At 47.9% G+C, this 27943-nt stretch overlaps 1 protein-coding gene across 2 annotated transcripts in view; it reads right to left on the reverse strand.

Annotated features, from left to right (window-relative positions):
- PTGFRN (prostaglandin F2 receptor inhibitor) overlaps positions 1-27687 on the reverse strand; it is a 79691-nt gene extending 52004 nt beyond the window's left edge. The window contains exon 1 of one of the 2 annotated variants that reach the window (XM_064588571.1): positions 27631-27687. In XM_064588571.1, the coding sequence (XP_064444641.1) occupies positions 27631-27672 (42 nt within the window). In that variant the 5' untranslated portion in view covers positions 27673-27687. Of the gene's footprint in view, positions 1-27090; positions 27237-27630 lie in introns of those variants that run through there. The other variant, XM_045896868.3, reaches the window with a different exon arrangement.
- Between the last annotated feature and the right edge of the window lie 256 nt (positions 27688-27943).

Raw genomic sequence — 27943 nt, forward strand, 5'->3', positions numbered from 1 at the left:
TGCATATCTGGTTGATTAATTTATCACCAAAAAGGCAAGAATATACAGTGTGCTGGGCAAAACTGAACAGCTATAAGCAAAAGAATGCAACTAGACCTCTGTCCTACACCATATATAAAAATCAACTCAAAGTGGATCTAAGGCCTGAATATAAGCATTAAACCACCAAGCTCCTGGAAGAAAACATAGGTGGTAAGCTTCTTGACATTGGTCTTAGTGATGTGTTTTCGGGGATCTGACTTCAAAGGCATGGGCAACAAAAGCAAAAATAAACAAATGGGACTACATCAAACTAAAACACTCCTGCACAACAAAGATAACCATCAACAACATGCAAAGGCAACATACTGAACAGAAGATATTTGCAAATCATATATCCAATAAGGAGTTAATATCCAAAACATATAAAGAACTCAGACAATAACAAAAAAGCCCAAACAATCTGATTTTAAAAATGGGTAGAAAATCTGCATAGATATTTTTCTAGAGAAAACATACAGATGGCCAACAGGCCCATGACAAGATGGTCAAGATCACTGATCACCAGGGAAATGCAAATCCAAACCACAATGAGATATCACCTTAAACCTGTCAGAAGGGGTATTATCAAAAAGACAAGAATAACAAGTGTTGGCAAGGATGTGCAGAAAAGGAACCCTCGTGCACTGTTGGGAATGTAACTTGCTGCAGCCACTGTGGAAACCAGTACTGAGGTCCCTCAAAAAATTAAAAATAGAACTACTGTACGATCCAGCAATTTCACTTCTGGGTGTCTACCCAACCTTGAGGGTATCCTGCTAAATGAAACATATCAGACAGAAAAAGACAAATACCATATGATTTCACTTACACGTGGACTCTAAAAAACAAAGCAATCAAACAAAAGCCAGACTCCTAGACACAGAGAACAGCCTGGTGGTTGCCCAGACGGGTGGTTTCCCAGAGGACAGTTGGGGAAGGTGAAATGGGCGAAGGGAATCAAGAAGTACAAACTTCCAGTTAGAAAATAAATATGTCATGGGGATATAATGTACAGCGTAGGGAATACAGTCAATAGTATTATATTAACTCTGTATGTTGACAGATGGTAACTAGACTTATTGAGGATCATTTTACAATATATACAAAGGTTGAATCACCATTTTGTACACCTGAAACAAATCTGATATTTTATGTCAATTGTACTTCAATTTAAAAAAGAGAGAGAGAGATGATTTGCTCTGAAGTTGCACTTGGGCAGCCCTCCTGACTGGGTAAGGAGGGCATCCAGAGAGGAGAGCCAGGCCAGCACCTGGACCAGAGTGGAATGAATGTGACCTAGTGACCCAACAGCATCATATAAGCCACTGGATCCAGCCACACCATTTAACCATTACACACACACACACACACACACACATACTTCCTCCCCCGCACATTTCAGTTTCTTGCAATTTCTCTCCTCCCCACTTACATTCCTTTGGTGAATTTCTGTCACTGGCAACCCAGGGCCTTGAAATAATACAGAACTATCCAGCCCTGAAGCTGTCCGTCACCAGAGTTCATAAAGGAAATATGCAATCTCTTTTTTACGTTTAATTTTAGCCATGACCAGACAATTCTGCATCTCCCTAAGAGACCCTTCAGAAGAAGTATCGTGGGGAGAGACCCTTCAGGGACAGTACGGCCTGGTGCTTAACCTCCTTGAGGCCAATGGACCTCATCTGCTCATGTGAAGCAGAGACAGCAGTAACCCCCTCCCCCCAACCCCCAGACTGTGCGCCCTCATCACGGAGCCCCGTGCTGGGAAGGAGCTGTAGCTATCTGCTTTGCAGACTGTGCTAGAATAACCTGATCACAAGCCTTCCACTCTGCTTTCTTGGCAAGGTTTACAAAGGAATTCCCTAATGTGTAAATCTTGTCAATTCCTGTCCCCTTGTCAAGAAGTTGACCAGGGTTAACAAGCTGCCCACAGCACCCTCAGGCAGGAGCCTACAGGCCTTATAAGGTCTCGCTCTTTCTTTTTAGTGATTGGAGCTTTGGAAACTGACCCAGCCCCTAGTCTCAGCTCTGTAATCCTTTCTCCACATGGTTGCCAAAATCATCTTTTTAACACACAAATCATATGTCCGTTCACTGGTCAAGGTCTGTAAAGGCTCCTCATCACCTCCAGGATACAGTCGATCTTCCCAGCACTTCCCACATGATCACCCCAGTTCAAGCCACCATCCCTCTCACCTGAAGGATAACAGCCTCCCAACTGGCCCCTGGCTTCCACTCGTGCCCTCCACTCCCCTCACGGCAGCCAGTGTGCTATTTTAAACACTTAAGCTCGATTACGTCATCACCCTGCTGCACACTCGACAATCACTCCCCATGTCAGGTAAAAGCCCCAGCCTACAGAGGCCTCACAGGACCCGGCCCTCTGTTTCCAGAACCTCCTGTTCCTCTCCCACCGGCTCCCTTGACCGTAGCCAGCCGTGCTTTCCCCCTATTTCTGGAACAAACCAGATCCACTTCCCCCTCGGGGCCCTTACACACTCCCTGCATCAGAGCACACTCCACCTGCAGGCTCCTTCACCTGCTTCAGATCTTTATTCCTGGGTCAGCCTCCTGCACGCGCGTGTGCACGCACACCTTCTTGCACTGCCAAATTTCCTTATCACTTATCACTAACATACTTGATGTGTATTTGTGCATTTTTACTATTATTTATTGTCTGTCTCTTCTTACTAGAATGTGAGTTCTACAAGAGCAGTGATTTTTATTTGCTTTGTTCACTGCTGAATGCCAGTGCCTAGAACAGGGCCTGGTACATAGCAGTTGTTCGATAAATATTTGCTAAATGAGTGAATAAAAGACATACAAGATCATTCAGGGTCTGGCCCACAGCTACCCCCTCATCTCCTGCCATTCTCCCACCCTCTAAAGTTTACCCTCCAACAAAACAAATGGCCCTTCATTTTCTCGAAATGCCCTGCTTTCATGTGCCCCATGGGTCCTGCTTCTGTGTCTCCTTCACTTGAAATGCTCCTCATCCCCCTTCAAGAAACTACTCCAGCACCTCCACCTCTGCGAAGTCTTCCCCATCTCTCCTGGGATCACTTGGGCATTCCTGCCTCCATGTTCCAGCTCAACCTGTAAAAATCCCTCCAATGCTGGCTATGTTATCATGCCACTGGGAAAAGTAAAGCAGGTATGAACAGATGCTTGAAAGAGCAAATTCTAATCTAAAAGGATATAAACCCAAGCAGTGTCTTGCATGCAGAACAGAGATGTCCCCTCAACTGTACAAATCAAGATTTTAAATTTTGGTAACAGAATTTCAACTTGCTATGAGCAGTCTGGTATTCAGCACAGATTTCCCTTAATATTGTTAAATAACAGCTAATAATATTTTTAAATAAATAGAACTTGTAAAAAATTAAAGCATATGGCTCTTTTCAAATCAAAGAGTATCTGCATAGCCACCCATTGCCAATTTTTGTCAAAACCTCTTGTAACAGTTGATAACTGAGGGGAACAAGAACAAAATTTTCCTCTGGTTTTCCAAATTCTACCAGTATTTCAAATTAAGAGCCCCAGACCCTTAAAGGTTACCGAACTGTATTAATTTAGCTCTCCATAAATATGCCTTTTCAAAGTAATAATTTTAAATTGTGGCTTCACTTGTTTTTAGGGGTTAATATAAGAAACCTTCATATGAAAAGTACTATTGGGGAAACTACTGTGTTGTTCAATGACACAAGAATCTATATGATAAAATTCCCTCAAAATTCAGTGCCAGAAAAAAAAAAAAAACCTATTGATGGACCACTGTACATCCTTCCCCCAGAAAACAAGAAGTATGTAGGTATCTCTTGTACTCAAGCCAGTTAGCACAGCCCCAGAGTACCTCTGAAACTCAAGACAAAATAAGGGCACTTTAACATCACATCTGTGCAGTGGTACGAAGGCTTCTAGGCCAAAGCATTAGCACTCCCAATTCCTAAGTGGCCCCCCCACATCCCAATGCCCTAATTGGGTTAGACCCTTACAGATAAGTCTCAGCACCTCCTACAGTCTCCGAACTCCTGTTTTTAAAAAAATTTGCCTAAGGCTACAGAAAAAAAAAAACAACAAACAAAAAATACCCCATGTAATCTTTACTGCTAACTTCATCTCTTTTTTCTATTCCAACTTCCAAGTCCTGTTTCCCCCAACTTACATAAAATTCATGCGTCATTTGTACCTTAGCTTCAGAAAGTCCAGTACTAAAGATGATGGTCAACTATGAAAACCATATGTAGTCTAAATTTCTAATAACCTCCTTTCTCCATCTCTATATTACACCTTCCTCTGCCTTCCCTGCTGCCCTTGCACCTTTCTTTTAACCCTTATTTTAAGGTTTTTCTTGCATATGTATGTGTATTTCATTGTAAATTGCCTCAAATACTCTTTTGGAAGGAGGGGAGGTAAGTGGGGTATAAATTTCAAGAGATCAATAATTCAGCTTTCCTTTTCCAGGAGATTTTTGCTTTCTGCTATGATGGATCAGCTCTGGCCCTGAAAACAACTACAAAAGATGGATAAAATACAAGAAACAGCTAATTGAATGCATTGTAAGTAATCAAGGTATGCAGGACCAAGGGGCCAAGATCACAGGAAAACACCAATGTAGGCCCCGCTGCTTTTTCTCTTGAAACATTTGCCAATTTTTAAGTGATGGAGGCCAGAGACTAAGAAGTTAGTGTAGCTCCAGAGCTTCCCAACACCTCATGGAGCCAAGAAGACAAGTAAAGTTAAGGACCCTGTTGAAAGTCATAGTTTGAGAAGCCAGGACCCCAGAGAAAAAGGCAACAGCAGAGAAACAAGCCTGACATGCTATACTGCTTTCTCCTCAAGGCAAACTGACATTATGAAAGCTACACTGGGAGGGAACGGATTGGGGTTGGGTAAGTGGCTGAGAAGCTAAGAAGAAAGTAAATAGTAGGAGGTTAAAAGGTTAAGCAAAGTTTTCAACCATCTCCCAGTATTGGGGAGACAAAAACTGGAATTCTGACTTTACAAAGGAAGGTAGACAATAGTAAACACCCCAGGCTTGTGGTTACAACCCTGGAAGGGCAATGCCCTTGGAGTGAGAGCAAAGCTCAAAACACTAGCTCTCCTCAACACTGAAATCCAGTCTCAAAACATCTCAATTCCTCATTGGATCATGGTGAGTTTCTCTTATTAGGAAAAAGAGAACATCATGCAGAGTCTCCACAATTTTTTAGTATACAACCAAAATTTATCAGACATTCCATATGACAGGACCATATGACTGAATATAAAAGAGGAAAAAACAAACAGACAATAGAAATAGATCCACAGGGATCCAGATGTTGGTGTTATCAGTATGGACTTTAAAATAACTATGATTAATTTACTAAAGAAACAGATAACAGGATTTCACCCCTTAATTAAAATCTCCTAAAATAATCAAATTGAAATATATACATATATAGAATATCTGAAATTAAGAGCTCAAGTAGGTTTGATGGCAGATTAGATGTAGCAGAAAAAAAGTCTGTATAAGTTATCCAAACTGAAGCCTAGGGTGCAAAAAAAAGGATGAAGAGTATAGAATATAGTGTACAAGACACATCAAAACAGTAAAAAGGTTAAATATAGGTGTAAGAGAATCCTCCAGGAGAAAGAAAGAATGTGGTAGAATTAGGCAAAATTAATTTCTGAAAAGATAATGACCAAGATGTTAAACTGACAAAAGACATCATGCCACAGATTCCAGAAGTCCTAGGTACCCTACGCAGGATACATAGAGAGAAAACCACACCTAGGAACATCATGGTAAAACTCTATAAGGGCAGAGGAGGAAGCAACAACACAACTGACAGCTGACTTTTAACAGACACTGCTCGTAAGACAATGGAATGACATCTTTAAAGTAATGAAAGAACATAACTGCCAACCTACAACTCTCCACAGAAAAAAATTTCCTTAAAAAGCAAGCAAAATAAATATGCTTTCAACCAACTCTCAACAAGGGAAAGAAAATTAATTTAAAAAGTACTAAAGAAATACCAAAAAGGAATACTAAAGGGAGTTCTTCAAATGGAAGGAAAATGATCCCAGATGGAATCATGGAAATGTAAGAAGGCATAAAGAGCAACAGAAAGGATGATGCTGTGGGGGGATTGGGGGGGAGGATAACTGTGGTAAATCTACAGGATACTGAGTATATAGTACAATATTACTAATACCTTCTGGAATTTAAAATATAGGCATAATTAAAATATATAATATCAATGACACAAAAAGTGAGAGAAGGAGTAGAATAAATGGAGTTTCAATGTTCTAAGGTCTTGCATGATCCTGGAAGTGATAAAAGGACCAGCAGTAGACACTAATAAGTCAACAGTGTATATTCTAATCTCTAAAATAACCACAAAAATGAAAGAATGTATAACAAACTAATGGAGGGAGGGGAATAATACAACACAGCTAATAAATCAAAGAACCCATAATTTCAGCTAAAATCATGTAAGCATTTCTCATTTATTTTGTAACCGGTTCACTTTGATTAATCAGCAAATATCTCTCAACAATAAGGTTGGGATAGAGTATAAGGAGGAAAAATAATATGCTGTGTGTCTCTTATACCATGCACTAAGCTAGGTGCTATCCATAACTTAGTTTAATTAATCCACAGAGCAGAACCATAAAGTGGATACCACCTCCCCTGTCACAGAACTGACGAGACTAAGAACCGAAACTGAGGAAACTGAGATTCAGAAAAGTTCAACAACTGGCTGCAGGTCACAAGAGCTATCAAATGAGGGACCCGAACCCAGATTCATCTAGCCACTATACTGCCATGCCATGTCAAGACGAAGATGGGCTGGATTGGTTTTGCCCTTGCTCTTAGCAGGAAGAAGAAACAGCTTGAAATTCCCTATAAAATATTTCAAATTCTCCAAGGGCAATGTGAACCAGATAGGCAGCAAAGTAACAACAATGAGGGCCTAAGAAAGGAAATATTAAAGATCCTCAGTATGAAGCGGATAGACGAGAGAAACAGAATCTAGTTAAAGATAACTTCCAGTTTCTTCATAACCTTTTCTGACCTATCGCCTTTATTATTTTAAGCGATACTAACTCTAACGTCTCACACATTCATATTCAAAAAAGGTGAAAAGAACTTTCTCCCAAAATCATAGAGGAAGGACTTCTGGAATCCTCCTGCTGTGACTTGTCAGCAGTAGGAACAGCTATGAAGCAAGAGGTAATCGCTTCCAGATTACCATTTCCCTACCTTTGAAGTACTCAAGAAAATAAGTAAATGCCTTCAACTTTCTTCTCTCATGTAGAATGGATGGGGAGAGGAAAGAAAGGCAGGCAAGTGTTTCAAGGTAAGCTATTCCTGCAATGCTTACTTCAATAAGAGCTTACTGGCAACCGTGAGGAATCATTAAGAGAGACAAGCTAATGAAGACTAAACTGTATTTATCTACCCTCTTCCACCCCTTCATGATATCCATGGGAAATATGTAGATTTTATTTCTTGGGTTATCATCAACATTATTCTAAATCAAGACCCACAGAGTACAGCCTATCTGCGAAGGATTTTTCACAATTGTTTCTATTATTGCTTCAATTTTATCATCTCACTGAGCTGCCTAGAAGCAAAGAATTGGACTCTCCAACCTGAGCCATTTGTAAGATAAATATTGGCAGTTACTGAATCCATTGGTACAGGTAGACCTGAAATACTGCAACAGAGAGCTTACGGTATTTCAGCTTGCCTTGTCGAAGGACACCTAAATCCCTCTTTTGGAGTCCTTACAAGGCCATTAAAAGAGACTGGGGGGCTGTGGATATCCACACGCAGTCCCCAGTCCACGCGGGAGCTAGAGATGAGCGCAGAGAAGGTCAAACCTGTAAGCTCTCAGAGAGCCTTAACTGGAGTTATCAGACGCAACAAATGAAAAACCTTTGTCTCTTCACGTCTGCCACTGAGAGGTCTGGCAGGAAGAGACTGTGCCACCTCTCCCTAAGTGAGGAAAATGCAGCAATGTACACATTAAACAAGCTCCAGCCAGCAGAGAATGTGTAATGAAGTCACATATGGCCGTACTTCAAAATCCCATCTGAACGCAAATAAGGTTCTACTAGAGCAGGCCGTTTAATCATTAAAAAGAAAAAAAAAAAAGAACGTTCAGCTAAGACCTCACTGAGGTACACTAGACAAATAGAAGACAGTTTTACTCATTCGACAAAGAGCTATCAAGCAAGAAGCCCAGGTGCTAGAGGACATGGGAGAGAAAGGTAAATCAGCCTCCAGATCTTCTTTTAAGAGACTCAGAGTACGTTAAGGGCCATGTGGTCCATGTGAAAACCACAATATAAGGACGCATAGAAGAAACCAAAGAGAGGTACCAACAAGTGCCATGGGGATCAGTAGAAAGCTTCATGCGGTGTCAACACTTGAATGAGGCCTTTGAGAAATGGCTGGGGGGGTGGGGCGTTGGACAGGGGACACTGAGGACGAAGGTGACTAGAGCTGAGGGGAGGAGCATGAGCAAAGACCAGGAGTGGGGTGGAGGGGGCATGTGGGGAGCAGGGGGGTGAGGGCAGCATACCAAGGGCAGACTGGAATGGACACACACAAGGCCCACTGGGAGCCCTCTACAAGAGGACAGGGGACACATAATAAGAACCCAAACTAGGGCAAAGCCAGGAATGGGAAGACAGCAGCTCTGGGGCCACGCTAGATGCAGCCCCAGTTGACAGACCTGAGGCACGAAAGAGACAGTGAGGGGAAGCTAACACCTGGCGAAAAAGAGCCAGTGACATTTAGGCAAGTTGATAGGTCCACCAGGCAGCAGGGATGGAGACCCCCAAAAGGTATCCGAGCCCAAAATGAATGTGGAATCACATGCATGGAGGGAGGTGGGTGAAAAGGAGATCTGCCTAAAGGTGAAGATGTGGGATCACTGGGGTCACCAAGGGACAGGGTGCAGAGAAGAGCGGGAGGGACAGACCATCGTGAGCACCTGTATTTAAGACACAAGCAGAAGGAAAAGACTTAGCAAAGAAAAAAAATTGCAGGCAGTTAGGAAGAAAATGAGAAAAGGCTTATATCCTAGCAGCCACGGGATGCAAAGATCTCAAAAAGGAAGGGCTGAGAATACATCTGCCATTCACTCCTGGACATACCCACCTACTTGCTCCCCAGTAGCCCGCAAGCTCGTCAAGCAGGACCCGCTTCCTATCCACCCTGCATCCTGCACTGTATCTAGAGCAGACTCCTGTGATGTTCTGGTTTGAAAAAAAAAAAAGAAAGAAAGAAAAATGAACGGCAATGTCAAACCTGCAGAAAAGTCAAGGCAGAGAACTGCTGAGAAAAGATGATGGAATTGACGACCAATGGTCATTGGTAACCGCTGCGGAAGTGCATTCGCAGTGACGCCGTGTGGGATTCGCAGAGAAAGGGCCAGGGGAAAGGCACCGATCAAGGAGGCAATAAAGAGAGGGCACAACCATGAAAAAGATCCAAAGCAGCAAGAGGAGATGAAGGGCGCAAGTGGGAAGTTTACTCCGGAAAGTCAGCCCGTGGGTTCCCTAAGCACCTTCTAGGCCCTGCAGACATGCAGCTCAGGGTCCCTCCTCATCAGAAGCTGGTTTTCTAGTAAGGACGGAGTGAGAACAGACCCAGAGGGCTGATAAACACTATCATAATAACCTGATGTGATAGTGACGGGGGCGGGGAGTAGGCTACTTTAGCCAGCACGGTCAGGAAAGGTGGACCCTCTCACAAGGTCACCTTGACCTTGAGTTCAGACCAGAATGAAGAGGAGGTGGGGGGGGAATCTCTGGGGCAAGACTGCTCCAGGCACACAGAACGGCTAATATAAAGGCACTAAGATGGAGCAAGCTTGGTGTGTTCAAGGGATAGGAAAAAAAAGATCAGCGTGACTGGATTATAATGAATGAGGGGCAGAGGCCTTGGACTCTGGCTGAAATGGGAAGCACATAAACTAGGGAATGACCGACACTGCTTTTTTGTAGAAAGTTCGCCCTGGCTGCTGCGTGAAAGATGGATTATGGTGGAGCCAATTTGGAAGCAAGGATTACCAGTATGACCAAGTACAAGACGCCTGGCCTCAGGTTGTAGTGGTGGTGATTCTCAGGAGTGGTCGGAGTCAGGATACAGCTAGTACAGTGGATCCTTAAACTACATGGGGATTAGGGGCGCTGACCCCCCCCAACACACACACACAGCCAAAAATGCACATATAATTTTTGACTCTCCAAAAACTTAGCTACTAATAGCCTACTCTTGACTGAAAACCTTACTAATAACATAGTCAATTAACACATAGTTTGTATGTTCTATGGATGATTATATTCTTACAATAAAGTAAGGCAGAGGAAAGAAAATATTAAGGAAATCGTAAGAAAGAGAATATACGTTCATAGTACTGTAAAAAATCCACATGAAGGTGAATCCGCATATGTAGCTCAAACCCATGTTGTTCCAAGGTCAACTGTGTGTGTCTGGAGCTGGGGGAGGCCCAAGCAGAGACCTTCATTAAAGAGTCATCAGTACATAGATGGTGTTTAAAGCCACAGATCACATGGGTTCACACAGGGAGAATGTACATAAAGAGGAAAAAGGAGCCAAAAATAGAGCCCTTACTTTTGTTAGAATTTAGGAGAAAAGGATGGGTAAAATTATAGAAAAGTTTTGAGGCAGAAGCTTGAGGCACATTAGGTTCGTCTCCAATGTCTCAGTAAAGTAGCAGAGAGGGGTTGCGACCCTTTTCACAGACAAGGTTCAGAACGAGCATTAGAAGGAATGTAATCGGAAACCATCACAGAACGAATACAAGAGAGGGCTGACATGCGGTAAAGACACCCTGACTTTTGGGAAACTCAGATCTCAGGGTTTGAGATTTTCCCAGCAAGATGACACAGTTCAGGCTCAGAGACAATGGTAAGTGGGGATCATTCAACCACAGCGTGAGGACTGACAAAGGAGCACGGGAGAGGGTCCTTCAGCCCACTGCTGAAATGCACACCACCGGGAGTAGAGCCCAGGACCGTGAGAGTGGCCTGGTGGGCTGGACAAAGGAACGTTCAAGATCAAGGGATCACAGGGAGGATGAAGAGCAGGTTCCACAGACACGGGGAAATGTGAAAGGAGTAAAGGGAAGAGGTTGTGGTCACAAAGGGAAATATCAGAGATGACAACCAAAAAGGTGAAAGACTTCTGAGTGATGACAAGGTCCAGGTATGGCCGTTAAATCTCACAAATTGGGTTCTTTTCCCAGGAGCTAATTACCATAGCAAGCACTCCCTGGGTCCTTGCTGGCCCAGGCTGGCTGCGGACGCACGAGGAAGGGGCAGTGTGCCTAAAAGACCGTGGGGTGGAGAAGGGTGGTCCAGAGATCTAAACCTGGTTCTCACCTAACCTCTACATGATAACTTCTGGCTCTAGTCTGTAGCCATTCATACCTGGAAATCTTGGAGCCTTCCTACAGGGCAAGGAGGAGTAAGTATCTATATTCTCTGGGTCAAACAAGAACTCTGTAATAGAAAGGAAACGGATTCCACCAGAACGGACAGGCTCTTCAGGACCAATCCACCTTTACTTAGCTTTTGGTGCCGAGATAACCGTCACCTTCGGCACTATACACAGGATGGCAAGGAAGATAGGAGAGATGCAGGGCCACCAGCAACTGAGAAACACAACTGCAAGTCACGTTTTAAAAGACTGGATCATTAACTAACTGAACTTCTTCCTGGTAAAATGCTGTATCATATAACCATGACATCGCGCCCAGTTCTGTGGCCTTCGAGAGATCCTGGGAGGCCAGAGCCTTGCCAAATCTTTAATTCTCTATTATGAAATTATGAGGTTGGGTACTATGTCAGCTTGGCCAAGTTGGAACTACATTTCCCAGAATCCTCCTCCCTGTGCAGTTCCGGGTTAAGAGTTAGACAAAATAGAAGTGCACTTGAGATTTGGGAGGTGGAAGCAAGGGAAGCTGCAGCCATTATGCTCTGGTGGTCACCATGGTTAACGGTGGCGAGAGACGGATGCACAGGTGCTGGTGGGCACTAGTTTGTCCTCGTTCTTTCTGCTCCAGGTTTCTTCCCACGTACTATCTTTACTGACCCACATGACCCTGAGACCACCAGATGCTTGGCTGCAAAGTCGGAGATGGTAGCTCTAAAGAGGTGGTAGCTTTCCACAGACTCCTATGCCATCCCCCCTTTCCCACGCCCCTCTGCGTGGCTCCCAGGCTGCTCTGCAAGCCCCAGCCTGTCCACCAGTGCTTCAGGAGGGCTGACTAGTGGTTTTCCTCTGATCCTCCAGCTCGCCTTTCCAAGCTGTCACTTCCCTGGCCCCTCCCATAATTGTGTACAGATTAAGTCCTCTAACACATGCCTTGTTCCATAATATTTATGGTGGCTCTGCCTCGCTGATGGAACCCAAACTGATACAGTAAGCCAAGTACTGAGCAGACAGCTTTGCCCTCAAGGACTCAGTAATTGACAGAAACCACCTTACATTTATAGCACTGCTTTACGGTTTGCAAATCCTGTTCACATGATTGAATACTCAACCTTGAGAGGATTAAATAAGGATACTGAGGTTCAGAGAAGTCAGGTGACCAAAGGACAGAGGCGAAAACCACTTTGCGGCAATCTGCGCTGAGGAGTAACCAAAATATCTCAATACGCATGGAGTGACTTAAGCAATTCTTGGTCTGAGGACCAGAGACGGAAAAGGCTGAGGCAAGATCTATCCACAAGGATTACTCTAGAGCATTCTATAAAATTAACAGCTGCTAGCGGACCAAGCACTGCCCAGCATCCTGCACTACTCAGCCATTTTCAATTCTCCCCATGTTTGAACTAGCCAACGTAGTCTGCCAAGTTCTGTGTGAACACCTGGTCCTCCTTTCAGTCTCCAGTTTAAAGAGAATGGGGGATTCATACTGGGTTTAGACTTGCATGTGGGCACGAAAGGCACCTGAGGTAGCAGCTGAAATTCTCCCCCACTCCCTACCGTGGGCAGCTTTGTCCTTTCTCCCTATTTCACTGTTTCCTGTACCTTTTTCCTGTTCTTCCTTTGCCTTGTTCATCCTTCTTCCCCAACAAGGCCTTAAGTCCACTCTTCACATCTCCAGGCACGTTGTCAGATGCCATGGGTGGTGTGGAGGTCTCTGCCCAGCTTCCCCACTGAAGCCCAGTGAGGAATACCGTGTGGTAATCCGGCTTGACCAGAAGACTCTGGGTTCACATGCCCTTCAAGGAGAAGACTTTGGCTCCATCAATCTGATATTTCAGTCCTCCACTCAGCAGTCCTTTACTGCACACCTAGTGTGTGCTGAACCACACCACCAGGTAAGCTGCCAAGCTAACGCCTAGCCAAGTGTCAGAGTTGAGGTGAAAGGAACAGGAACAGTGTGGCAGTTATGCCGAAAGGCCAGAAGATGAGTTCTCCAACAATGGGAATCTTAAAATATAAGTAAATAAAGCACATGAGAGGCTTAGGGCATTCTAGGGAAGACAGAATGGAAGAACAAAACAAAACAAATTCACCTACAACACCAGGCTTAAACTCCTCCAGGTGACATTCAAAGAGCTTCCCAATCTTAGGACTTTCTCTCCAGTCCCAACTCTTGCCCTCTGAAGAACCTCTAACACAACCTTCCCCTTCAACCACAAAAAGTTTTCTTCATGCAAAACTAGCATACTCTTATAAATAGGTCTATTTTTACCCATGCTCTTCCTTCTGCCTGAAACAAATAACCCACCCCTTCTCTGTCAGACAAAACCCCACTGATCGACAAGACTTAGTGAGCTCACGTGAGTCCACCTTGTGGAAGCCTTTCCTGATCTCTCCCTGCCTTTCCCGGGCCTGAGCTCTGAATGTGTCTGCTGGGGGTCAACTCAGCCCGCCCACTGCTAACAGCCTGAGCCTGTTTGCTTATCTGCCTCCCGCATGGGACTGTGAGCCCCTCGAAGGGGCAGATCATTCCCTGCTCATCATCACATTCCCAGCCCAGCAACATGCCTGGGGACAGAATGATGTGATCACTGCGATCTCAAGGAGCTTCTGCAAACTGGAATTTTAGAACCAAAACTGACCTTTGGATCATCGTCTAGGTGGGTTAACGGGCATTACTTAATCTCATTTATATCAGAAACGACCCCTGATCAATCATTTTCAAAAAAGTTCTTTGCTAATGAGCTCATCACAGAAAGAGAAGCGCCCATGGCTAGAGCCACCATTAACATACAGCATCTGTCAAGAGACCCCGGGGTGGGGACCTCAGCACCTCGGGATGTGACACAATCACAATATTCCAAATCCTGAAGTTTGACACATCGGTTTTATCATCATTCTTCGTTGGGGCTAGAGAAGTCAACGTATCTGGGTGTTTTGGAACCTTCTAGAAGGTTCTCATTCCAGACACATGGCACGGAAGCCTAAAAGATGTGTTGACAGGTACAGAGCAGACATAGGTAGTAAGTAATACAAACAGGTATGGAGGATTATGTCAGTTGTCTGACCTTTTCTGCAAGAGCATCTCCATCTAAACTAGCCCCCAGTACTCTCCCTTTCCTCCAAACTTTGGACATTTTTCTGTCTCGACCCATCTTGGACACTTCAATGCCACCTCTCCTCCTGTGCATGTGTCACGCCTCCACAACCAGACTAGCAGCTACAGGAGTCGAGGGACTGTGTCTAGGTCCCCATGTGCCCAGAGCTCTAGAATAATGCGTGGCCTAGGGTAGATAATAAGGAGGAGTTGCAAAGTAGGCAGACGGAGAGACGAGGCATGTGCTGCCGGAAGCACCGCTGTCCCTTCTGGTTTGGGATGGGAGAGGTTGTGTCAACCCCACCAAGGGAGGAAGGGGTGGGGGGAGTGTGGGGACAATAATGAGGACCCGTGAGTCGTTTGTCTTCCGCACCAGCGGCCAAGGAAGAAACTGGGGAAACTCTCACGAGGAAGAATAGTGACGGTCCCAACCCTTTGTTTTCGTGGGTGGACTCCATGTTCGCCTACCCCACTCCACAAACCTCTGTCCTAGAAATGGAGTCACAAGCCATCCTCTCAGAAATCATGTGAGAGCAACAACAACAAAAAAAGTGAGCAAGGACACATGGATAACCTCTGCCTCCTTTACAACTTACGGTCCCACAACACAGATTTTATACATGCATCTCACACAGGTGTCGTACGTCATAGCGCAGATGTGACATGTACCTGTATATAGACCTACAGCTGTTTTCTACTCACATAAATTAACCTAATCACTCACAGACTTGAATTCCTAGACACTGGGATAAACAAAAACAGACACTGCCCTGTTTTCGTGGTGCTTACAGCTGGGATGACACAAACACCCCTCCTAATAAACAGATCACGATCGACGGACGGCTATGCTCCAAAGGGACGTGGCTCAGTGAGAGCCCACGACAAAGGAATGTGCCACGGGCAGCCTCGTCCTGGATCAGAATGCGCCGTCCTCTGGGGGCAGCGAGGCTTGACGTGGGCTCCCAAGACTCAAACAAATGGAATTAATTCCAAGACGACATATAAACAAAAGAGGGGCGCTGCATACAGAGATTAGATGGGCGTCTAGAAGGGCATGGAGCGGGGGTTACTTGGGAAAACTTCAAGAGGAGTCCTCACCACTCAATTACGTGTTCCGTTTTCACACTTCTTCGTTTGGAGGCCCAGATGCCCTCAACGAACACGCTGGACGGAACACAGAGCTTGCCTTGGCATTGCTGTTTTCTTAGGGCCAAACTCACACCCAGCTGTGGCTTCTGAGGCTACTGGGCAGCTCACACCTCCTTGCTACCTCTGTGAGACTCCAGAGATGTGCCAAGAGGTACCTCCTCCCGTTACTTACAAGCCAGGTACAACACTAAGCTTTCTGGGACTCGTACTGATGCCTTGAACGCAGCTTATTTGTGGGATAAATTGTTATTAAAGTGGGACTCTGATGAACAGGCCACATGATTGCATAAACCTTGTTTCCCCTGAAAAGCATCTAAAATTCCCCATCTTTCCTCTAAAACTTATTATCTGTGTCTCTTATCAGGTGTTAGCACCTTGAAGAAATGCTCTGATCAGATATCTAAGGGGAGTATCGATAATTGTTTTGTGAGCCATTTTCCTCGTAAGAAACAACCCAAAATAGGATTATGGCTTGACTTATCACCTTAATTTAGCAGGCTAGCTTCCTGCACGCCCCAGCGGACCTCACCAGCCTTATGCACGTGGGCTCTTAGCTGCTCTGTGGGCACTGACAGTGTGGCCAACACCTTTCAGGGTGACTTTGTGCACATTCTGCCTCCCCGCCAACCTCTCCTCCACAGAGTTTAATATCCACATCCCCTGAGGTCTCCCTTACTGTTCCAGTTTAAGTCAGCTAATTCCCAAATGGAGTGCCAACCTGCACACACTGATCTGCTCCCACCTCCGAGAAACCGCACTGGTCATTTTCCTACCTGAAATGCTCTGCCTGCTCCTGGCTCAAACTGCTTTCTAGTCCCACCTGCTCCATGGAGCCTTTCCATAATAACAGCTCCCGGCCTCACTTTTATCCCTATGATTCTGACAGCTCCATATGCACAGCTATCTAATGATTCAGCCACTTCGATGTTTAAAAAGCACCAACGATCCTTTCTGTTATAACTGGTTCAGTTTCCATGCTGGCCCCCGTTTCCTAATTCCTTTGCAATCTCCCAGTGTCAGAAACATCGTAAATAGTCCCTAAATGCTGCCGAAGTTCTAAAAATTAAGATCACAAGAAAGAGAAGAAATGTCTTATATTGTAAAGTAGGGTCGTAGTTGAGCACGAATTATTTATTCACCACTGTGTTCACTTTGCCCAACGGAAGCGCCCACCATGTGCCAGGCTCCGGGCTAGGCACTATGGTCTGAACTTGAAACGTACTGGATGGATTTCTCAATCGAAGATGATGGACTATAATGTCTTCTAATAAATAAGAAAACATTTGGACGTGCCAGCCTTCGGAAAATGGAAAAATGAATAGCCGTGCCAAAAGTGGTTTTGTTTTATCTTTTTTTTTTTTTTTAATCCTCACTGCAACCTAAGCAAAGCATGGCACACTGGACAGACACCAAATCAGCTAATATTCTGCTCTTAGGACATCCTCGGAGACAGTGCATTTATAAAGCACTCCCCACCCCTTCACCTCCAGAATAGCACAAGCCAGCAAGCCACTTCAAACATTTGTAAGAACTCCCTCCTAGAAGGCTCCTGGTTAGCCTGAAAAATCTCTGCATCCAAGATGAGTGAGAGAACACCACTGGGTCAGCAATAAGGGTTACGTCCCAAAGTAGCCAGGCTGCAGTGAAGACCAAGGCCATAAACACGGCTCCTTATCAACAACATGGAGGGTCTCCAGGTTACACCCTTTTCGCTGGTGTTGCATCCCACGTCATTTTTACCTCCCCCCTTCAGACGAAGAGAATGAAAAGGAAGAAAGTCCCCAAACACTAGGAACACATTTCTTAGCCAATTAAGGCTATTGATTGGAAACGTCTGAGTTTCGACTCTCCTATCCTTTAGGAAAGTGGAAAATCCAAACTAGTGTCAATATTTGGACACATTTAAAGATGTCTTTGTCTCTTCTCACTGTGGTGTGGAGAGTATTCGGACCATCTGCCAGGCTCTCCCCTAGACCTGAAGGTTAAATGGGGGAAGAACACACAAGTCACATTTCTGAGGGCTGAAACTCGATTATTTCAACCCCAACTTACTTAGGGCTGATTTCCTCAAACAAAACTGCAAAAAAAAAAAAAATTTAGTAATAAGAGAAAGTCTGCCATCTAGAAATGCGTATCTGTTTTACTGTTTCTGCAACTTCTCCCAGAAGTCCGCCTGAAGGTGCAGTTAGCCTGGCGGTGGGGACACCTCCATAACCTGGAGAACCACAGGGAAAAATGCTCTGTTTCCCAGCACGGGAAGTAGTCTGGAAGGAGGAAGTGGTTGCCAATATGGGGCCAAAACAACAAACTCTTCCTAGCGCCCTCTGAGGCACCAGCTGACCCTCTGTGGAGAGGTGCCAGGCAGGTGAGAGGTGAGAGGGGCAGGCTGCAGACAGGGGGAGTGCTGGGAAAGAAGGATGGGCCAGGAACCAGGGACTCCAGGGCTGGACCAAGCAGCCCATATGGCCACCAGCAGGGGTCAGCGTGGACTCAGTGAGCTCTGGAGATGGAAGGGGGCCTTCGGGGATCAACTAGCCCAGGCCCCACCTGACTGAGACAAAGAGCTAGTCAGCAACTTGTCCAAGGTCACAAAGCTAGTGAGTGGAAGGTCAAGGGCCAGAAGCCATGCCTCCTGTTTCAAAAGCCAGGGAAACAAATGTTGTCACATTTTGGCTAATTGTATCAATTCCTCTCCTATATTTTCAGACACATGTTTGCCTCTGAGTATCTATACTGACACAGAGATGCAGAACAGCCTTCTGTGGTAATAAGCCCAGATTCTGGAGCCAAGCCCTGTGAATCTGAATCCCTGCAGCTCTGTTACTGTAACCTTGAGCAAGTCACTTCATGTCTCTGTGACTCAGTGTTCTCACCTGTCAAATGGGAGTAATAACCACCTACCTCATGGGTTATGAAGCCTCCTAAATGAGTTCATACGTGCTAAGTGCAGTGCCTAGCACAAAATAAGTGCCATGTAAAAGGTAGGAAGGAATTTCTTAGGGAGGAAATAATCCCCATATTGGTTTCTCCCCAGCCCCCAGTTCATCTTAGTCACAGGTTACTGACTTTTCCCTACAACACCTGGATATAATGCATCCTCACACCGCTGTCTCTTCATCCATTCAGGCCCAACCCAGTCATGCATTAGAGGTAAACTGGCCAAAATGCTCAGAGAGGTACAAACTCTGGCTAAGTGTCTATTTTGGCTACTGCTCGCCCAGCCTACTGCCCACCCAGATTTCCACTTCCAAGACCATGGACTCAGAAGTTACCTCTTTGGATCCTCACCTCCTACCTTCCCAACCCACACACTCCTGTGAGCCTTGGGATCTGCTTTTTTACCCTCATCATGCGCTCTAGTCCCTCAAACCTCCTGTCATCACAGGCCTTCCAACCTCACTTACCTGCCTATCCTACCTGGACTACCTGGCCAACCTTTTCTGTGATGCTGTCACCAGCTCGCTACAGATTCCTGCATCCCTCATCCCACAGGGAGATCACACCACATCCCTCCCAGGCTGCCAAACTTGGTGGAACAGTCAAGAAACCAGGCCAACTGCCTCCAGGACAGACCCATGCTAACCTCACCCTTCACGGCTAACTGGAGGCCTGCCACATTCCCATGGAGCCCACCCCGGCCCGCTCTCCTCTAGCTCAGACTCTGACCATGGCCTTTGCCTCAGAGTCCACCAAGGAAGCCAAGGCCACCAGATAACCGAGATGACAAGCTCTCTTCCAGACTAGGGCTTCTCAGACTTTAGCGGGCATTTGAATCCCCTGGAGATCTGGTTAAAATGCAGACTCTGATTCAGCAGATTGGACTGGGCCCTGGGATTCTCCCTGGTGCTGCCAATGCTGCTGGTCCCCAGACCCCACTTTGAGTGGTGAAGTTCGAGGGGTCACATAATGTTTAACGTCTGCATTGTTCTAGATCTATTCTTTTTAATCTTCCTGACAAACCTGCAAGAGAGACATCTGTCCCATTTTACGTATGTAGAAACTGAGGTTCAGAGAGGGTAAGAAACCTACCCAAGGCCGGAGGGCTACTGGAGGGCAGATTCCAAAGCCTGACGCCTACTTCTGCTCTACATAAGGGATTTCCACAAGCAGAAATCGTTTAGAAAAGCACATGGAATGGTTTATTCGTAATACAAAATCTTCTTAGCTGATGAGGATGAGACAAAGATGAGTTATAAAAGGGCCACAGAGTCCCCATGCTGGAGATGCCACCTAACAGCTGAAGGCCTAAAAGCAGCTCTCAGAAAGTAGGTTAATTCCACCAATCAACATGGAAGAAGACATCCAGAGGAACAGGGGGAAAACTTTCCATTTGTGCAGGGAATGAAAGGGAACACACAGATAACCTCTAACTGGCATGCCTGGGGCTTTGTGGCCACTCTTTGGGCTAAAAAGGTTGAGAGCACGGCGGAGACCATGTGTCCCACACCACAGCGCTCCCTGCACATTCGCCCTTCCCTCCTCTCTGGGAGACGGGCCTAGCGCTCTGACCTCCAAGGCCAGGGGCGCCCTGGGAGCCCCCCACCCCGCACTGCCCCACCTTCCCCAGAGGGCAGACCCAGCAGTCATCCTCCCAGGAGGCACGCTGGAGCCCTGGGTGCTGCTCAAGTCGCTGGTCCTGCCACGCTCCAAGCTACTCCCCTCACGGTGGTCTCCCACTGGGGACCACTTGAAAAGGTGGGCTGTGGCGTCTGATGACGAGCCCCACTCCACTCACTCCTCCACATTGGTGCTTCTGCCTCCTCCTTCACGGTTGAGTCAGACTCACAATCTCCCAGTCCAGGGCTTCTCTTCATCTTGATCTTCCCACATTTTCAGCAGCAGCTGCCCAATCCCTTTAACAAGTCCCCTAAAACTTAGCCTCTCTGCTTGCTTCTGACAGAGGGCTCTCCTGGATCTTCCTCCGTCCCTGCCCACTCCTTCTAGAACTCTCCTTTCCCGGTCCTGCCCCCTCACTGCCGTCATTCCCGAGAACGTGCCCTTGACCCTCACCTCAATCATCCAGGTGGTGCCGCATCCTGCGTGCCCCCCCACGCCCCCCACCAGGACGGCAGCCCTGAGTCAGCGCGGGTCACTGAGGAATCAGCACTCAGAACAATGTCGGGGCTGAAGTAGTGTGCGCTCTCTCGGTAGTCACTGAATGAATACACGACCTCCTTGGCAGGTCACTGGGCTGCTCAATTTCCATCTTCAAACAGCTCATCCCAAGGCCAGGCCGGGGCTAACGGGCTGTGGCTGACAGGGTAAAAGAGGTAACCAGCAATCCCCGTCAAATCAGAGGACACCCGGGAAGTGATAATATCTATATGACTCTCTTCAGTAAACAGGGTTTCTGGTTTTAGAGGCAGCTCTGACCTGGGGGCTGAGGGCCTCAGCGTCATGACACACCTCCCACCCACCTGGGGCCCCTTCCCATGGCCCACAAGCTGCGAAGTTCTGCCCCCGTCCAGCTCTAGGTAAGGACAAAAGACAAGCCATTGTCAGGATGCTCTTGGCCTGGCGTTCCTTCTGAGAAGTAACCCAACTGCCTGCACACCGCTTTTAGTTCATTAGGATTCAAAGGTAGCGCCCATTCTGAAGTGTGCCCTGAGCCCTTAATCATAATTCTGTTCTTCACGGTGCTAAGCAAAATCCACCCTAGACAGGGCAACACCAGCCAATGTTTCTCGATTCCCTGGAAACATCCTTCATGATGTAAATGCTCACGTTCCAGCTGCTTATAAAGGTGCACAGCAGGATGCAGTTACGGTCCCAGAACATCATACTTAAACCTGAACCATGCTGCTTAGCGACTCCACGATCTCATGCAAACACTCAGGGAGTACTGTGGAGAAATCAGCATTCGAAGGGCACCAACGTGCACACGGTGCCATCTCTAGCCTCCTGGAAATCCCAATGCTGGTCCGCAACGGTGCTAACTCCCGGCTCTAATTCTGTTGCTTTGCGAAGACTATACAGTTGGCGTGGGGGAAAAATATTCCAAGATCTAAAAACCACTGACTGTGCCAACTGCAGCACTTCGCCTTTTCCAGAAGATAAATTATGAAGAATTTTTGCCAGTTCAAGTTATTTCCCCAAAGCAGAGAGTCGAATGGCCTTGCTACCCTGCCTTTAAGACTCCGATGCAATTAAACTGAATAGCTATGAGCTGCCCTGACAGCTTCCCCCCAACTTTGTTTGATAAAGTGAGACGCAGACACACACTGACAGACAAGCACACACCTTATTTAACTGCCAGACACAGCGCCAATATGAAAATGTACATCCAATCTACAGGGGTAAAAATCAGCTCTGCAGCTCCGTGACTGAAGCAAAATAGCCATATACATGCCGACCAGCCCGACTGCCTTGTAAGGAACGATCACTGACAACTAGGGTTCCTATTCAGCAGGCTAATAAGAATAATTATAGCCAGGGCAGGCATTAATCAGCTTGGCAGATACAGGAATTCTGTTAACAAGGCTAAAATGAGTGCCAAGGAATCTCTGAAGGCCACAGCACTTCAAAGACCATTAAGCTGGGCAGATTCACTAGGGTTCCTCCTGCCAGTCTCCCCCCTCCTTCTGCCTTTGGGTCCCAACCCTCCGAGCAGGCGTGGGGACCTGCTAGGGGCTAGAGGTCGCCACACCTGAGAGGGGGTTCGTGGTACAGCCGCTCCAGGAACTGCACCCGGACTGCACTCACCCCAGACCCTCTTGTTTGCAACTGCGCTCTGGCTGTCAAGGCACGACCACCCTTTTCCGCCGAAACTAGCCTCAGGCAACACCCTGCATGAGGTTATGGCGAGCATCGGTCAACTCGTGCCTGAGTACAGGCACAGTGGAGTCCCATGATCACATCCTGGCTCTGCCTCGGAACAGCTGTAGGACTCCGGACACGTGAGTTAACTTTTCTGGGCGTCGCTTCCCTCGTGTGCAATGTGGAGAAAAGAACAGCACCTTTCTCAAAGGGTTGTGAGGATTACATAAGAGAATGCACATAAAACCTGATGCTCGATATGTACTCTCTGAACGGCCGCTATTATTGCTCCTTTCCGTACAGAGCCCTCTACAGAAACTAAGAGAAAAGAAACATTCGCTATTACGGGCGCGCGCACATTATAGGCGTGGCTCCGCCTGGGCTAAGCTTTTTACCTTACATCCTTCGTAACTGACACAGAGACCACTAGCTCCCCCCCAAATCCACTGTTTTCTCCCACAGCGGGTGGTGCTCAGTGGCTGCCAGGCCACTTTGCATTTCTCGGCTTCCCTTGCAGCTAGTGTGAGGAGGCTAAGTTCTCTTGAATGGAAAGTGTGCAGAAATGATGTGCGCCCCTTCAAAGCCTGGCCTAGGAAGTCTCCATGCGTTCTCCTCCATGCTCTTTCCCCCTTATGGGGCTGGAAAGGAGATGAGGACAACCGAAGTGATCTGAGATGGGCTGAAGACGGGGGAGCTGCCATCAGCCTGGGCGCAAGAAGGGCTGCAAGGAGCAGGGATACCCCTCACCCCTGGCATCTGAAGCACCCCTGGCACTGTTATGAAAGGCACTTCTATTGTTTGAACCATGATGCTTCAAGTCTCTTTCTTTCTTTTTTTTTTTAAGATTTTATTTATTTATTTGAGAGAGAGAATGAGATAGAGAGCACGAGAGGGGGGAGGGTCAGAGAGAGAGGCAGACTCCCTGCTGAGCAGGGAGCCCGACGTGGGACTCGATCCCGGGACTCCAGGATCATGACCTGAGCCGAAGGCAGTCGCTTAACCAACTGAGCCACCCAGGCGCCCGTCTCTTTCTTTTTTAAAGCAGTTTGGTCTACCTAATTAATATAAAACTCTTCTATCTCATTTGAATTTGAAAATACAGAGGTAACGCTTTTGTCATTTAAAAACCATTTCAATGGATTTGAAAGTTGTTTTTTTTTTTAAGACACAAATGAAGAGAATATCTTAATCCCTCCCCACGGGGAGTCTTCCTCTCACTCTCTAATTCATGCTGTATACTAGTGAGGACTGACCTCCTCAAGCACATTGCTGTGTTGTATTAACTTCACCCTGAGAGCTTTTAATGGCTACCCATTACCCACAGATAAAGGGATATATGCATGTATCTATTCAGTTGACCAACATTTACCAAATACCTACTATGTGCTGCCAGGTGCCCTAGTGGTAATAGGAATACTATAGTGAACAGGATGAACATGATCCTTGCCCCTGGGGATATAATCAGGGTGAGGATTCAGACCAGAAACAGACAACTACCTACAGTGAAATAAATAAGTGACATTAGAGGAAAAGTACGGGCTGCCCGGCAGTACCCCCAAAACCAACGAACCCATCCCTCACAGCCCACACGTCTCAGCCCAGCATGAAAAGCCCTCAGGAGCTCCCCAAGCCCACCCTTCCAGCTTGCTCTCCCATTAGAACCTCCCCCTCCCACCTCCAGCTCCATGGAACTTACATGCCCTTCCTGAATGAGCCGAACACTTTCACTTTATCCCCACTCGATGCCCTTCCACAAGTGTGCTTTTCCTGGAATGCTCTTCCACCCCTTCTTTCAAAATTCTAATCATCCTCGAGGATGCCACCTTTTCAGCAAAACCAACCCCAACCCCAAGTCAAAATTAATCATCCTCTTCCCTGCTGCCTACCAGCACTTGGTGTCTCTGTCAGGTGTTTCATTTTGTCTTGCAGTTCGCTGTTTTATTTATCATCTGTCCATCCACCCGCACCGACCACCCAGGGAGGCATTTGTCTGTGATGTTCTGTGGACTCTGATGGGTATTCAAGAAATGCCATCATGAATGGATGGACAAGACAGGTCAGACATAGGGCCCTGCTCCGGGAAGCTGAGTGGGTTCTGATACGATCACTGAGAGGGAGACTTAGGAAAATTTCATGGAGGAAGCGAGTTTTAGGGGAAAAGGGAATACATAGGTGAGAGAAGAGAAGCAGGAGGGACGTTCCCAGGCCATGGAAAAGGGAAAGGCCAGAAGGTTCACAATTCTCTGTAAAGGATAGCAAAGTTTCCTTAGAATGAAGTGTTTGACTCAGAAGGAAGCAACACAAGGGCAGGCTATCCTTGGAAGAAAAACCATAAAGAACCAATGAGCAAAGGTGGGACTCCCAAAACTGATCCTTCTGGAAAATAATGAACTAAGAAGGGAGGCTGGAGGAAAAGGTCAACCAGGAAGATGTCCAAAGCTATCTGTGTGGGGAATTATCAGAACCTGGGCTAGGACAGTAGCTGTAGAAACAGGAAGAATGGGAAGAAGCCTGAGTCTGTGCTAGGGGAAAAGCCACAGAGTTGAGGGACTGTGTGAACATGGAGGTCACAGAGGGCAGTGACGGCAAGATTTTGCTCAGGATGCAATACAAGAGGGAAGATGAGCTTGTTTATTGACATATTAAGTTTCAGGAGCCAGTACAACATGGAGGGCTTCCCAGAGGTCAGAAAGAAGCCACACTGGTGAGACGCTGGAGGGCACACCGGAGGGCAGGGCTGTCATCTGCAACACCAAGTTCAGGAGATGTTAGGTGGAAAGGCACTGGCTGGTGACACCTCAGATATTCACGTCTACTTAACATGCAATGCCCTGCAGCGCAGGACACAGTGGTGCACTTACAACCAAGACTTCTCCAAGTTGTGCTTTCCCCACTTCTATTTTTGCTTTTGCCCATCTCTCTTTGCCCCCTCTCCCTTTTTCTCCCTCATCATAGTTACTCAAGGGCATTCTTTTCAGACTTCTACGTGAGCCCACCATCTAAGCTGGTACATGGGTTGTCAACTGCACAGCTCTAGAGGGTCATTCACCTTGGCTACAAAGTGAAGAGCAGCTCTTAGGGTTGTGCAGTGCACAATCTGCGCGACCATGGGGCATGGCCTGGTTCGACCCAGACACATTAGCCAATTAATGGGTATGGACTATCACAACAAATGGAGAACTTCAGGGGTCCCGGTATGAAAGGGAAAGCTCTAGGACCCGAGACCATACAATACATGCTACAAAACTAAGTGAAGGATCTGGAAGCGTTCTGCACATGGTTGCAGCTAAAGCAATATGGCTGGATGAGCTCTCTTGGGGAGTGAATTCCAGAAAACCCTTCAAAGATGAAGAAAGAAAACACAGTAGCAGCTAGAAAGGCTGGCCCACCCGCAGCACGAGTCATGGGGGTGGGGACAGTGTGGGCCCTGGTGTCAGCAGGATGGGAATGGCTGTGGGAGGCTTCCACTGGGACCCTCTGACTGTAAGTGCAGAGTAGTCATTTGCCCTGTGTGCAGCTGGGGCCTGGCTGGGACAAACGCCACACACCATGCATTCTGCAAAAGATTCAGATCTGCCTTCTCTAGGGGCTTGGAAGGGAACCCTGGGTCAGGTCACAGACCTCCTTCGGTTCTGGCTGACACAGACCAAAGGGATCCAAGAATATTAAAGAATATCAAAGCCCTGGGGTCAGCCGTCCAGCACCTCCGTGGGCACTTAACAAACATACGTATTTCTATGGCTGATAACTGCATAGTTATGTTAAATAACCATATTACCATAATCATGTGTATCTACACGAAAATGGTGTCTGTGTGTATGGGGTAAAAGGAAAATGGAGAGGAAGAAAAAAAAAAACACCAAAGATTCCTTGGGTTGGGGGGACGGCGCTGGGTCAAATTATCAAGAGGCATCCAGGTTTGGGGAGGGTGGAAGACAGGGGACCGTAAAGGGAAGAAAAGTAACAGGTAGGAAAAGTTGCAGAAGCCAAGGCTCCCAGGTCTTTGTGTGCAAATGTGCAGCTAGGCAGCTTCTAGAAGAGCTAAAGGAAAAGACTGAGGCAGAATATCGAGCCACCGCCAACATGACGAAGGACGCGCACACCGATTTTTCCTAGCGCTCTGGGCCACCCCGTGACCTTCGTAGAAGGAAGTTGGCGGATTGTCTCCCTTCCCTGGAAAGGCAGCTCGGCGTGGGCTGGCATGTGCCAGGGACGGGTCGGCCGGTCTCGGCTACGGCGGGGCACATCAAAGGCGCCTATTTCCGCCCCCCTGCTGCGGACGCGGCCGGGGACCGCGGGCACCTTCCAGGCCCGGAGTTCAAGGTGAGCCGGGCTCCCGGGCGGCCAACAGGTAGGGAGGGCCGGGGGAGGCCGGCCACGGGCCACTCCCCCCTTCCCCCGGCACAGGTGGGGCGAGGCGCGGCCTGGCGGAGCGGCCCGGCCGGGTTCGCGCCCGGCTCCCGGCGGCCCCGCGCCGCCCGCGGACCCCGCCGCCTCTCCCGGGCGCCGCCCGGCACCCCCGCGCCCCAGGCCGCGTGCCGCAGCTGCGCCCCCGCCGAGCCTCTCCCCCGGCCCCCGCGCCCCGCCAAGCCCCGCGCGCACTCACCCAGCCACAGGAGCGCCAGCAGCAGCGGCCTCGGCGCCAGGCGCCCCATGCTCGCCGGGCGGGAGCGACTCTCCCCCGCCTCCCGCGTCCCCGCCGCCTCTCCTCCTCCTCCTCCTCCAGCTCCGGCTGCTCCAGAGTCCGCACTCCCCCCGCCTGGGCCGCGCGCCTGCTCCGCTCTCCTCGCGAGCCGAGAAATCCCAGCGCTGGGCCGTACGTGCGCCCCTCGCTCCGCGCCGCCCGCCCGCCCCCCCCCTCCCGCCTCCCGCCGGCCGGGCACCGGCAGCCGGGCGCCGGAGCCGCCCCGCCGAGCCGAGGAGCGCGCAGCCCCGACCGCTTCCCGAAAGCAAAAGGGAAGAGCCGCAGCGCCCGCCCGCGCCTCCCACCCGGCGCTCTGCCAGCAACAAACACAAACTTTCCCAAGCCCCTCCCCGCTCCAGGTAACGGAGGCAGCGCCCCGCCACCCGCTTAAAGGGGAGGAGGCGTCGGAGCCCACCCCGCTCTCCCCTCGGGCCCCCGCCCCACGACAAACTTTCCTCCGACCTTTAAAAGTTGGCCCGGGAAGGACTCGTCTGGAAACCCCATCGCCTGAGCTCCATTCCGGGACACCCCGCGTTCCCGTCCCTCTGGAGCCACCCACGCGTGTCTGCTATTCCCTCAGCTCCCTCCCCGCCGTTCACCCACTCGTCCCAGGCTCAGCACCCCACCCACCAGCCGCTGGGCTGTTGCTAAAAATGACTCAGGTAGGACTTGCTCAGAGATGAAAGGACTTTAAAGGTCATGGGGGGTTCCAACCTCTTCGTGGTACAAGGCCATAAATGTTCAGGTGACCTACCCAGGGATTCACAGCGAAGTG

This window comes from Mirounga angustirostris, unplaced genomic scaffold (genome assembly GCF_029215605.1).
Source record: "Mirounga angustirostris isolate CCGP_5_RB_7025 unplaced genomic scaffold, mMirAng1.0.hap1 SCAF_4, whole genome shotgun sequence".
NCBI lineage: Eukaryota > Metazoa > Chordata > Mammalia > Carnivora > Phocidae > Mirounga > Mirounga angustirostris.